Source organism: Martes martes (genome assembly GCF_963455335.1).
Source record: "Martes martes genome assembly, chromosome: 4".
NCBI classification, from domain to species: Eukaryota; Metazoa; Chordata; class Mammalia; order Carnivora; family Mustelidae; genus Martes; species Martes martes.
Window position 1 is genome coordinate 139,312,881 of NC_137891.1, and position 12,965 is coordinate 139,325,845.

The window sequence follows — 12,965 nt, forward strand, 5'->3', positions numbered from 1 at the left end:
GCCCATTAGTTTAATTCGACTGGCAGGTGCTACAAACAGTCTCAAACACAAAAGCCAAGAGGAGCAGGGCAGTGCCCGACCTGAGGAGCACCTAATCTAGTGGGACAGGCAGCAGCAGATCTAGCTAATTAACACACAGAAGCCGTTTAGAACACAGCCCAACAGAGGATAAGCACTCACAGCACTGTACCACCTCACTGGTCTCATTCGGTGTAGTGGTTAAAATTACCTGTGTTTATCAGGGAGATACCACCTCATGCCAGTCAGAATGGCTCAAATTAACCAGTCAGGAAACGACAGATGCTGGAGAGGATGCGGAGAAAGGGGAACCCTCCTACACTGTTGGTGGGAATGCAAGCTGGTGCAGCCACTCTGGAGAACAGCACGGAGGTTCCTCAGAAAGTTGAAAATAGAGCTACTGTATGACCCAGCAATCCCACTACAGGGTATTTACCCTAAAGATACAAATGTAGTGATGGGGCACCTGGGTGGCTCAGTGGGTTAAAGCCTCTGCCTTGGGCCCCGGTCATGATCCCAGGGTCCTGGGATCGAGCCCCGCATCGGGCTCTCTGCTCCGCAGGGAGCCTGCTTCCCTTCCTCTCTCTGCCTACTTGTGATCTCTGTCAAATAAAAAATTAATTAATTAATTAATTAAATCTAAGATAAATAAATAAATAAATAAATCTAAGATGAAATCGGGTGGAAGACAAACCAAGAGACTCTTAATCTCACAAAACAAACTGAGAGTTGCTGGGGGCAGGGAAGCGGGGATAGGGTGGCTGGGGGATGGACATTTGGGAGGGTATGTACTATGGTGAGCACTGTGAATTGTGGAAGACTGGCAAATCACAGACCTGTACCTCTGGAGCAAATAATACATCACATGTTAATTTTTTAAAAAAATACCTGGGTTTGGGGCACCTGGGTGGCTCAGTGGGTTAAAGCCTCTGCCTTCAGCTCAGGTCATGATCCCAGGGTCCTGGGATCGAGCCCCACATCAGGCTCTCTACTCAGCAGGGAGCCTGCTTCCCCCCCTTCTCTCTGTCTACTTGTGATCTCTGTCAAATAAATAAATAAAATCCTTAAAAAAAAAAAAAAGTACCTGGGTTTAAATGCTGGCTCTTAACATTCGTTAACAATATTTAGAGGGTCAATTAGCATCTACCCTGTAGCAACACTGTCAGGATTACATAAGATAACACAGACAAAAATACTTAGTATTTTGTAAGAGCTTGATAAAGAATAATTACATGACTTATCTGCATCTACAAGGAGCCTTGGCCCCTGCAATTATTTTTATTTATTTATTTATTTATTTATTTATTTATTTTTATTCTTAGAACTCAGTACAAGGAGCCAAGCACAGCCAAGAACAGCGTCAAGTGCTTTTTCAATGTTAAATGAACGAGTTGCATGCAGTTTAGTTAGGACAGGTGAAGCTGGATCACTGGTTCCTCCTGGGCTTTCTCTGTCCACCAGAGTGATACTGCCACAATGATACTGCCACCTCACACTCATTGGGGGCAAATGAAATAATGACACAGCAGTGAAGGGCCAAACTATCTGACAGTGCAATTCACTGTCATGTTTTGGGTGGAAAAAACCCTCTCCATTTAAAAGAACGGCTTTTTAAAATGTGACCATTTTAGTAACCGATGCAGCCCAAAATGAGGATTGGAAGGGGCTAGGGGTGGCTCCCCAGGTCACCACCCTCCTGAGGAGTGGTTCCCCGTTGGCCAGGCAAAGCTCCAAGGGACCCTCCGGAGGAGCAAGCGAGGCCTCCGAGTGGAGGACAAAGGGCAGACCGTGAAGGGGAGAAGCAGGATGGCCATGAGTACAGAGGGGACCTGACCAAGGAGGGGCACAATGCCCAAGGGAGGGGACAAAGATCCAGAATGCTGGACACGGATTCCACGCAGCAGACAGAAAGATTCCTCAGGGAGAGGGGGTCTGGTGAAAGAGCCCTGGAGGCAGATGACCAACACCAGGCTGCTTGGGGACCGGGTGGCAGGGAGCAGGGCTCAGTATGAAGAGGTGAGATGCAGCTTGGGGGAGGGGTGAGGGCGGGAGGCAAATCTGGGCACCATCCAGGCACAAGGAGGTCCCAACCCAGGGACACAACCTTGGGGTACCCTGTGAGACTTCTGAGATAACGGACAGTCTTCCCCAGCTCCTCACCCTTGGTTATGCTGAGATAAATCTGTTTTTCCACTACCACACCTGGCCTCCTAAACGGGATTTTAGGGTTAACATCAGTTTTTCCCCTTTTATTTAGGGAAAGCAAAATGATACCAAGGAGAGGTATCTATGCACAAAATGAAAGAATTAAGCCAAACAGGGAATTCTAACAAGTATAAAACTGGCAGAGATGGAAATCTGGTACACCCAGACAAGAGAGGAGGAGAATTACTAAAAATTCATTAGCTCAATGACTGCATTCCTCAATATTCAAATATGAGGAAATAAGGTTTAATATATACCATTAGTTTCCTGTGATAAAAGGCAAAATACCTTAGTAAAATACATGTTCTCTCCACCTTTCAATTTTAACCTTTTAATGTGTATTTCTTTTTTTTTTTTTAACATGTATTTCTATTATGCTCCTCACTGTATCATTGTTACCTCTAGGTTAGTTGTCAAAACTTGGCCTACATTTCAAAAATACAGACTGACAGAATTGGAAGGACAGCCTCCAACCTCTCCATTTACAAAAGAAAGGGAGAGAGTCCCAGAGAAAGAATCCGGACACTGGTTCGAGCCTAAGTCTCCCAGCTAAGGATCTTTCTAAATAGCACACAAGAAATGTTACCTATTAGACTAACAAACCTGTGGCTTCATGCATTTAATTCTGTAGAGAAGCTCTTCAGCTGCAAAATACAACTGAAGCCTAAGTTTACGTATGTCGTGGGGAATGGTCAATAAAAACATTTCTAACCGAATGTCTCCATTTGTTTAACAGAAGTTGTGTATTTGATCCTCCCAACACAACTCATCAGCTCTACCCACTCCCCTACACAATAGCATGTTTAGAAAATGTGGACTGAAAAAGTCATCTGTGGGCAATCTCTTTCTTCACAACCAAGAGTGCGTGCAGACATCTTAAAGCTCTAAAATCACTCTTTGCACGAACAAAGAGGATTCCTAAAAGGCATCACTTAGTATCTTGGCTCCGTAAAAATTTGCTGTTTTTTTTTTTTTTTGCTTTTCCACATAAATATATGCTGTATTTTCTCTAAAGTAAACCAGTGCTTTGACAGATTTTAGATTTTTCCCCTTAACTAAAGGCACTATTCAATTTCAATGTCCTTGGAGTGTTTTATCTGGGGATTAGACGACTGTACCAAAACACAGCTGTTCCAGTTTTTTCTCCTTTATTTTTCACATTAAAAAACTCCCACTATCAGCCAGTCCAATTAGTTACTCACTATCAAAAGCCGGCTTTGGGCTTTCATCTTCTGGAAAACTGGATCCAAGTGACAGGGTGTCATGGAAACTGTATCTCGGGTCATTTCCTGTTTCGATTGTTTAGCCACAAAAAAAGTTCAGCTCTATCAGATGGAAATTAATGAATACTTGCTGTTGCCTTTTGAAGACCATGCAACTAAATAAAAAAGTAATTATCCTTTTTGACCAAGTTTTCCCAACACCAAGAAATACAGGGAGATCCGTACACCCAAAACGAGAAAAGGAAAGTACTTTGACTGATGCAGTGAACCAAAGCCTTTTCCAGTTCAGTTTCCCTAAGTCAGTGGTCAGTTTTCAGGCTGTCACTTGGGTTTAGGAAAACTAACTTCAAGTTCAGTTGTTTTCATTGTAGTTAGCTTTGTTCTTTTTCCCTTCTGCTTCCCACAAATCTTCACCTCTACTCATTCTACTTCACTCTAATTTTGACATTCACTATACAGAGCTGGAATTCTCTTCCCCCCAAATCCCCTCAATGTAAGGCAAAGTGTAATAGAAACAAAATGTGTAATATGAAGATTTCTTGCTGTACCTGTTCTCGGCAAACACACACACACACGGGAAAAGTAGAGCTTAAGGCCTACAAGCAATACCAGGCAAGCACATGTGTTTAGGAAATGAAGTCCTGGCTGGAATTCAGTAATAATGAGCCCCTTAGTGATCTAATGTACACCAGTGTACACTGTGGATGGAAACACAGTGCCAGACAGGACAATAGGGAACTCAACCCATGTTTAATAGGTTTCAGCTCTGTCTAAATAACTGTTGGCAAAAAACGTGGAAACAATACAACAAATCAATTTTAAGGCTCCAGAGGATTTACTCAAATAAGACAGCTACGAAGTACACATTACAGGATAAGTTCACAGCTCCATTGTGAGAAAGGCACCTACTTGCAATGCTTTCTATCCTATGTCGCTTGTTATAGGTCTTCTCCATGAAAAAACAAGGAAATATCTGTGGTGCTGCTTTTTAAGATTTAAAACAGAAAACTGGGGGTGCCTGGGTGGCTCAGTGGGTTAAGCCTCTGCCTTCGGCTCAGGTCATGATCTCAGGGTCCTGGGACTGAGTCCCGCATCTGGCTCTCTGATCAGCAGGGAGCCTGCTTCCACCCACCCGCCTTCTCTCTGCCTACTTGAGATCTGTCAAATAAATAAATAAAAATCCTTTAAAAAATAATTAATTAATTTTAAAAAATGGAAAACCTTCAAAGACAAATTAACTTTATTATTAGCGTAAGCTAAGCTTTTTAGGACTTACACCCAACTTGCTACTTAGCGTTCTTTCTCTACAGACATTGTCGGGCAGGGAGACAGCATTTACCAAGGACACCTGAGTTCCAGACCTTTTCATCTGTCATTAAGTCACTGTTTATGGAGGTCCATGCAGCCAGGCCAAACCTGTGCACCATTTCACTCCTGAAAGTTGCCTCACACATGCTGCCCAGTTCTGCTCTCAAAACCTACAGTTATGCTTCGAAGAACTGGCTGAGTTTCATTAAAAATAAGAGCTGAGACACCTGACTGGCGCAGTTGGTGGAGCACACGACTCTTGATCTCGGGGTTCTAGGTTCAAGCCCCATGCTGGGTGTAGAGATTCCTTAAAGTCTAAAAAAAATAAGATGGGGCTGATGATTTCTAACTGGAAATCGCTTCTATTTATTTTTGTCAGCTTTCAAGGAAAGTAGAATATCCATCTTTCTATACCTTTCAGAGGAAAGGTTTCAAATGTAAGAGAAAAGTACCGGTAGATAATCTTTCGAAGTTTTTATTTTTATTGTGCTTATCATTTTGGTCTTTAAGCATACAAGATACCAGAAATAGAAGTAATCTTATCAGAGGTAATTTTTGCCAGAAGTGTAAGTAATTTCTAGAAGCTGTCCAGGTAGTATTTTCTTACTGAAGAACTATTTAAAATGTGGCATTAACTGCTGAAGGCATCAACACAAAAAGGCATAAGTCAGTTCAAAGAGGTAGTGAACCTAGAGGAAATAAATTCAAGAATACAGCTCCCAACTAGACTTGAAGGCCTCTGGTCATGATGAGTGAAGTTGGTTTTATCCCAAGAGAAACAACACATAAAATAAAGATGGAGCTGGGAGAAGAGGTTGTGAACTGTAGGAGAGGCAAGAAATACAATCAGTACATCAGGACAAATCATTTCTATATTCTGGTCATAACTCACTGTTTTTCTTTTCATTTCTTTCCCCTAGAAAATGAAATGGTAGTGAGCTTGTTGCACTTTCCACATGATTTAAAATTCCCCATTTCCTCTTCCTCATTTTAAGTAGCAACTCAATTTCAGAAAAATTCTAATAAAATCTACATAGGGATAGGGTAATTCTTGTAATTGGTGTAGAAAATCCTATTGGATTTTATGAAATCTCCATTAGGGGTTTCATTTGGTTTGTCTGCACGCCCGATCAAGAATACTACTTAGAACATATCTATCGGCACCTTCAATGTTGAAGGTACAATGCCTAACACTTGTAGCCAAGGAAAAGCATAACATTGTGAAACAGACATGTATGGACACTGCACATCCCAAGTGCTCAACCACATACCCCAGCTCCGTGGAAGTTAGGTGGGGTCTTATAACCAAGTATTATATCCACTGGGTTGTGATCAGAAGTGACCTGTGACAGCGGTAGACACCCAGGACTTCAAGATGGCATCAGTCATACCACTGAAGGAAAAAAAACTCATGCATGTCAAGTAGGGGAGCTGCCAAGCTGGATACTCATGGAGGATTTCACTCCAAAATGTTGGAGCATTTCCAAGCCGCTCTGGTAGTACAAGTATGTCAACATGAAGAAAGGAAGCATCTGGAGTTTCTAAGGTGCTGGCAGATTACATGTTTAACAACTGCCTTTCTCACAAGGAACTCATGTGCAGGGTCACAAAAGTAGCACCAGGGAGAAAGCCAACGTAGAGGACTACTCTGAATTCCTGGCCATGACCTTCTTTGCCTTGGCAGCCCCTCCTTGAGGAACATAATTATCCCTGAATCCTTTCCTATCTTGAGAATCAATGCCCCCAAAATTTCAAAACTCAAATGTGGGAAACAGAACAAACCAAACCAGCCAAAGCCTACAAGAATGAAGGGGATTTCTCCATGCCGGTCTTGTCTTGTGGAGGCCAACCAGGAAGTCACAAAATTAGGTACTAACATCAAGAAAGGGGAAAAACATACCAACACCTAAGAGATGTTGACAAGTATGTTTCCACTGGGGCGTCTGGATGGCTCAGTCAGTGAGCATCTAGTTCTCAGTGTTGGCTCAGGTCATGATCTCAGGGTCCTGAAACTGAGCGCGGAGCTCAGTGGGGAGTCTGCTTGAGATTCTCTCTCTGTCCCCTTTTAAGATTATTAAAGTAATCTTATTTTAACCTTAAAATAAGATTAAATAATCTTTAAAAATTAAGGAAAGAAAGAAGATACATTTATAGTGTGATGAAGGGATTTATTCATTACCACAGCCTATCCTAGGCCAGCAATTTTTAGCTTTTTGTGCCATAGAGCCTAGGACCAGAGCAGTGAAGTCTGTGGTCCTTTCCAGAATCAAGTATTTAAAATACATAAAATAAAATGCGCAGGATTTTGAAGACCAGCTATAAACATTTTTTAAGAGTTATAGGTCTTTCTTTATTAAGTGATTAATCAATAAGATCCAGCAGTGTGTCAAAACACTAATTTCAAAGGAGTATGGGTGTTATTTCAAGTTATCTGTGATTACCTACACAAATTATGGAGTACCTTTCATTTGTTTTGGTAACAAAGTCCCAGGTACTGTTGATACTATTAGGATCTGTTTTCTATATCATAATGGAAAAAAAAAAAAAAAAAGCCAGCTTTCCATTAGAGAGGTTTTAATATTTTTCCTTCAATTTCATGAACTCCCTGAATTCTGTGAAGCCCAGAGGAAGAAACCTTGAGATTTACCTTCTCTTAGTACAACATACTACAGAATTCTCAGGAGGACGTGTACCAGCTGCTCTCAAGTTATATGTGCTGCAATGTGCATGGCAGAGCCCTCAATGGCTTCTGATTATCTGGCATTTTTTATTCTAACCAATTGCTTTGAACATGATATCAACTGAATACGGAAGAATATCATTGAGGTTGTTAAAATGCAATTTACTGAAGGCCTGGGTGCCTTGAAGGCAATGATCAAGAAAATGGGAGGGATGCCACAGCGAAGTCAGTGGGGAGTCTGCTTGAGATTCTCTCCCTCCATTTACACTTTCTCAACCTCCCTCTTTAAAGTAAATAAATCTTCAATGCCTGGGTAGCTCAGTTGGTTAAGCATCTGCCTTTCGCTCAGGTCATGATCCTAGGGTTTTGGGATCAAGTCCCATGTCAGGCTCCTTGCTCAGCCGGGAGCCTGCTTCTCCCTCTCCCTCTGCCCCTCCCCCTGCTTGTGCTTTCTCTCTCTCTCTCTGTTTCTCTCTCACACATAAATACAATCTTTAAAAAACAAACAAACAAACAAAAAAACTTAAAAAAACAAAGTAAATAAATCTTTAAAATTAAATAAATACACTGGAAAGAAAATGGGATTAAAAAAAAATCAGTCTGTAAGGGTTTGGTCAAATCTTCTGACATCATAAACATCACCTCGTCTGGAAAAACTGAGTTAACAGTTGTACAAAAAGCAGCTGCTCAAACAATCTCTTAGGAGGTTGGTCATGACTTCCGGAAACGTGAAGACACCTGGGGTTGCTGGGTCACTGCATCAGCATGTGGTCTAGTCCTAGCTGGGCAGGACTGCCTACAGGAATGTATACCCCAAACTAATTGGGAAGTCAGGTTTATTTAATAAGCCTAAGAAGGCTGGGTAAAACAAGATGGAAATCATTCACAATTTGTAAGGTATAACTCCATTCTCCAAGTCATAAAAAGAGCAAAATGATCCATGTACATTCAAGTAAACTATTACTGCCCTTTCTTCAATCAGGCTAGCATAGTCACTGATACCTTAATTCGGGAATATGTGAATAGTAGAAAACCAAACTATAGCTCTCAGTTCGGTCAGGGAAACAAAGGGTCAGAGAATCAAGAAAGTGTTTGAAAGCAAGTAGTAAGTCTACAAGCACGACTTGAGAACCAAGATACTGAGGCATGGGAATCCATCTCATTTCACATTTCAAATACTAAGAGGGTAATGCAGTAACAATGCCATTGGATCAAAGTCAACACAAGGCTTTTCATGTAGGTCCCATCACCAATTACCTGAGCAAATGTGGGCCAGAAATCACATTTCCCAAGCCTTGGGTTCCGCTTCTTTAAAATGGGGAAATTAATCTCAAAAGTCATCTTCCCACACAAAAATAAGGATTCAGTAATTTTTGAAATCTCAATGATTTTTTAATAAAAAAGAGAGACAGAGAGAGACAGAGAGCACGTGTGAGGAAGCGTGAGCAGACACAGGGAGAGGGAGAGACAGAATTCCAAGCAGAGTACCTGTGGAGTACGGAGTCCAGCACAGGGTTCGATCCAGTGACCCTGAGATCCCGACCTGAGTGGAAACCAAGAACTGGATGCCTAACTGACTGAGCCACCCAGGCATCTCTCAAGGACGATATTAAAAAAAGAAAAAACAAAAGATATCGTCCAATACAGATGTAAATTGGATCCTTGGTGAAGCAAAGGGCATTTTAGTTTCAAATGGTGAGAAAATGAGAAGTGAAAAGTTTCCGTGTCCTGAAGCACGATGCTGGGCCCCGGACTGTATTTAGTCCTGTACATACGAGCAGTTCAAAAGCTGTACTAGCTGGGGGGCAGAGGGGAAGAGAGAATTGGAGGAAGAGGTGGTTAAAAGGTACAAACTCCCAATTATGAACCAAGTCCTAGGGATGTACTGTACAACATGACAATACTGCTGTATAACACACGAACTTGTTCAGAGTAAATCCCAAGAGTTCTCATCACAAGGGAAAAATTTTTTTTTCTTTTTGTAGCTCTATGAGAGGGTAAAGGTTAACTGAGCTTATGGTAATTAAGCTTATACAGTGGTGTATGTCAATCATAGCTCAATAACCCCCCCCCCAAAAAAGTTGCATTAGTCCTATCTTAATGTTCCTGTAAGTCCCCCACGCGTTCTCTCTGGTAGCTCTCTGCACTGTACCTGAGCACTGGTTTAGTCCATCAGCTCCTTGAGCGTGTAAATCCTGTCATATTTAGAGCCATATCCCCCCAGCGTTAGAACAATCAGGCAAATTTTACCTGAGACAAGACTGCCTGAAGACCTGTCAAAGGGTTTGAGATCTAGACCCTGCTCGTTCTTGGGTCTCTGGTAAATTCCCTCCTGGCTCCCCCCCCCCCTTTTTTTTTTTTGCTGTCCATGGTTCATCCTGTTATTTTGATTATTTTCTCCCAAGGGGCCGACCCATTTACTAGGAGCACCGGACTCTTCAGGAGAGTAAGTCAGCATTTAATGATGGCAGATTCCAAGCTCCTTCCAAGGTAATTTTCTCCCTGAACCACCTGACTCCAAATAACTTCAGTTCTCACAACCATCACGTTACTTTTGCCAGTCTCTCAAACCTCCTTATCTTCCCCGCTAAGGGTCTCCTTGCCTGCCTTTCCCTATTCTCCTTGCCCAGCACTGCTGGCCTTAATTGTAGAAACAAAATTTCAGAACTGGGAAGGAGTCTAGCCCAAGAGTTCAGGAAGCAGATGCAGAGTCTGGAACCTTTTCTCAGTTTACCTCAGAGCCTCTCAAGGCACTGTGCATCACAGAGGAGGACCTCAAAAATGCTGGCTTAATGAACTTATGATTGAAGGTGCCCCAATGGCCCAAGCCCTTGCAGCATTATGGGCGGACAGAAAAGGCAAAAAGCTCTGCCTTCATACCGACTGCAGAGCCACTGTAAAACCAGATTATTTCTACTTCCCTCTCGCTCTTTACTGCAAAGTGTTAACTCATCACTAGCCAATGGGCTGATAGCTCCTTGACTCTCAGCATTTTGGAAGAAAGAATAAACTTCGCCATGTCATGTGAGCATGCGCGCGCACACACACGAGTTGGGGATTGGGGGGAGGTAGTACTAAATTTCCACCCTGCTTTGAAATATAAATCTTAAGACCCCTCAGGTTAAAAATGACAGCTAGAGTCCTTTAATCTTGAAAATGCTCTCTCCATGGAAACCTTAAGGACAGGAAACCACTTAGGCAAAGTTTTTTTTTTTTTTTTGAGGCAACTTCTAAGGAAAATCTAGGTTTTAAAGAAATTGGACTTTCATGCACAACTATCCCGTCGGAAGGTAGTCCATGTCATGTGATTTCACTGATCCATAAATGAAGCCTTTCCAGTTCAGTTCGGCTGGAAGAGACCAATTCACTTCACTTCTCTAACAGATTCTTGTTTTCAATTCCCAGTGTACCATCTCCACCATTAAGATTCCTGTTAGGTAGAACAAGGATTCTATAGGATGGTCAGCTCCATTTTTACCCAAATCAGTGAATTCTGCAAGCTGTAATTTTGGATTATGAGAAGCACCTAAATGTGATGCTTCTGGCTGCGAAAGACTGGAAAAATTCAAGCAAGCACATAATTCTAGGAAATTAGACCCAGAAGACTGTCTAGTAAGTATATTACAGAGAAAACTATAGTGCAGAGAGGCTAAGCAATTAGTTCAAGGACCTCCCAAATGTACAATATGGTTTCCTACCTCAAAGACTGCTAGATTTCTCTCAACTCCCTAGCACACTACCTCTTAGATATTCCAGGCTGGCTATGCTTCAAAATAATAATAATTAGCTAGAAAGCAATCAAAATATTTTCAATAAAAATAAGGTGAGGCAATTGTGCAAATTCTCACATTGTTTCTAGAATCTTAAGCTTATTAGCCAGAGTAAAACAGTCCACAGATTTCAAAGTATGGGTCTAAAGTAGTTCAAACAAGCACAAAACATCAAGTCACTTTTGCAACAACCACCCAACCTCTAGGATTCACTGTCTGGGAGAACAGCCAGGTTGGCAAACAAATGATTATAAAATGCAAAGGTATTAAGTGCCCTCTTGCCTTTGGCAGTACACTCAAAGCTATTGAAATGTATTATAGCAAAACTAAAATACAGCTCCCAAGGTCTCAGCCAACAAGGAGCAAGAGAGGTCCATAGAGGTGGTGTTTTGTTTGCTTTTCAATTTGTTTGGGTACTCCAACTTTTTTGTTCCATTTTCTTGTGAAAGACAAACCCAGGAAGAAAAGAAGTGGAGACGCAGCCCTAAGCTTGGGGAAAAAAAGGAGTAGGCTGAGATGAAGAAATTTGAGGACTTCCTCGTTAGGGTCCCTTTTGAAAATTCGGTATAGCAGCTCAGGTTCAAAAGGAGTCAAAACGAACAAACAAACAAAAAAGCTGATTTCCTTAGGTCTGACTCAACTAGGATACTTTATTGCCTCTCCTTCTGTCTATGTATCTCTCCATCACTCTCCCAATCAACATGAGGGACAAAGTCCGTCCAACAGCTTCAATCCAGACAGATCAAGCACATTGGGAACACACCCCTTAGAAGAATAAGTTACTTGGAAAACAATGGAGAACAGTCAAGCTATAAAAACACTACGTGAACAATGACAGCAGGCACCTGATCTGTTTTAACAGAGGACCAAGAAGAAATAAATTTAAGATTATATGGGAGAGTTCTTCCTAACACATCCGGAAGAAAATCCAGAATATAGGATATTCACTGTACATTGTTTCTAAGACCGGAATTTGGCATTCTGTTCTCAGGTTTTCTTTCCCATTCTGTCCTGTGCAAACCAACCCCCTCTCCCCCGCCATGATGATGGCAACACTATATACTGACCTCCATTTCCAGTCTTCATTACTTCTACATATGTTCCATGCCCTCCAAGTGGGGTAGGAGGGGTTCCCATACAAGCCTACTGGGGACAGAGGAATGAACTAAACAAATGTGTCTTCAACCACTGGATCTGCTACATGTTTCCTGGTGACTGAGCTACAGTAATGCCAGCTTCTCTCCACACCCGCTCCCCCACAGTCCCTAGAGCCCCCTACACAAAGGAACAAGATTCATGCAGAGAGCAAATATTAAGCAGCTCACTAAATGCTGAATCAATTAATGTAATTAACCCAAGTCTCAGGCAGAGGCTAACATGGATTTGAATTCAAGCTCTTCCGCTTTTGACTTTCCAATCCTAGACAAGTTGTTTGCAGTTCTGAAGTCAGTAACTGTCGGCATTAGAAATAAAAACTCTACTCCTTGGCATATGCCTGGGACATGAAAGGTGCCCCCCAAAGGTACACTATTTTAAATACTACCTACCAATAAAATGCTCCTTTTGGGGGGGGGTACTTTTTCCTCCCTTTCCCAGCAATTTAAGGAACCACATCAGGCACAAGCCCTGTAGTTTCACTGGGAGGTAACAGGAAGTAAACAAAAGCAGCTCCCATTTGGTGAAATTCTAGACTGGAACTTACAGAATAAATTCAAATAAAAAGGATAAATCCTTTGTCTAAAAAGGCCTTTGGGATGTTGT

The 12,965-nt window shown here is 41.9% G+C and overlaps 1 protein-coding gene across 2 annotated transcripts in view; it reads right to left on the bottom strand.

Moving 5' to 3' along the window:
* CACHD1 (cache domain containing 1) overlaps positions 1-12,965 on the bottom strand; it is a gene marked incomplete at its 5' end in the record, with an annotated part of 203,316 nt that overhangs the window by 166,070 nt on the left and 24,281 nt on the right. The window contains one exon of one of the 2 annotated variants that reach the window (XM_080801857.1): positions 3,426-3,512. The exons of the other annotated variant lie outside the window; for it this stretch is intronic. Coding sequence (XP_080657983.1) covers positions 3,426-3,512 — 87 coding nt within the window. The remainder of the gene's footprint in view (positions 1-3,425; positions 3,513-12,965) is intronic. 2 annotated transcript variants of the gene reach the window in all.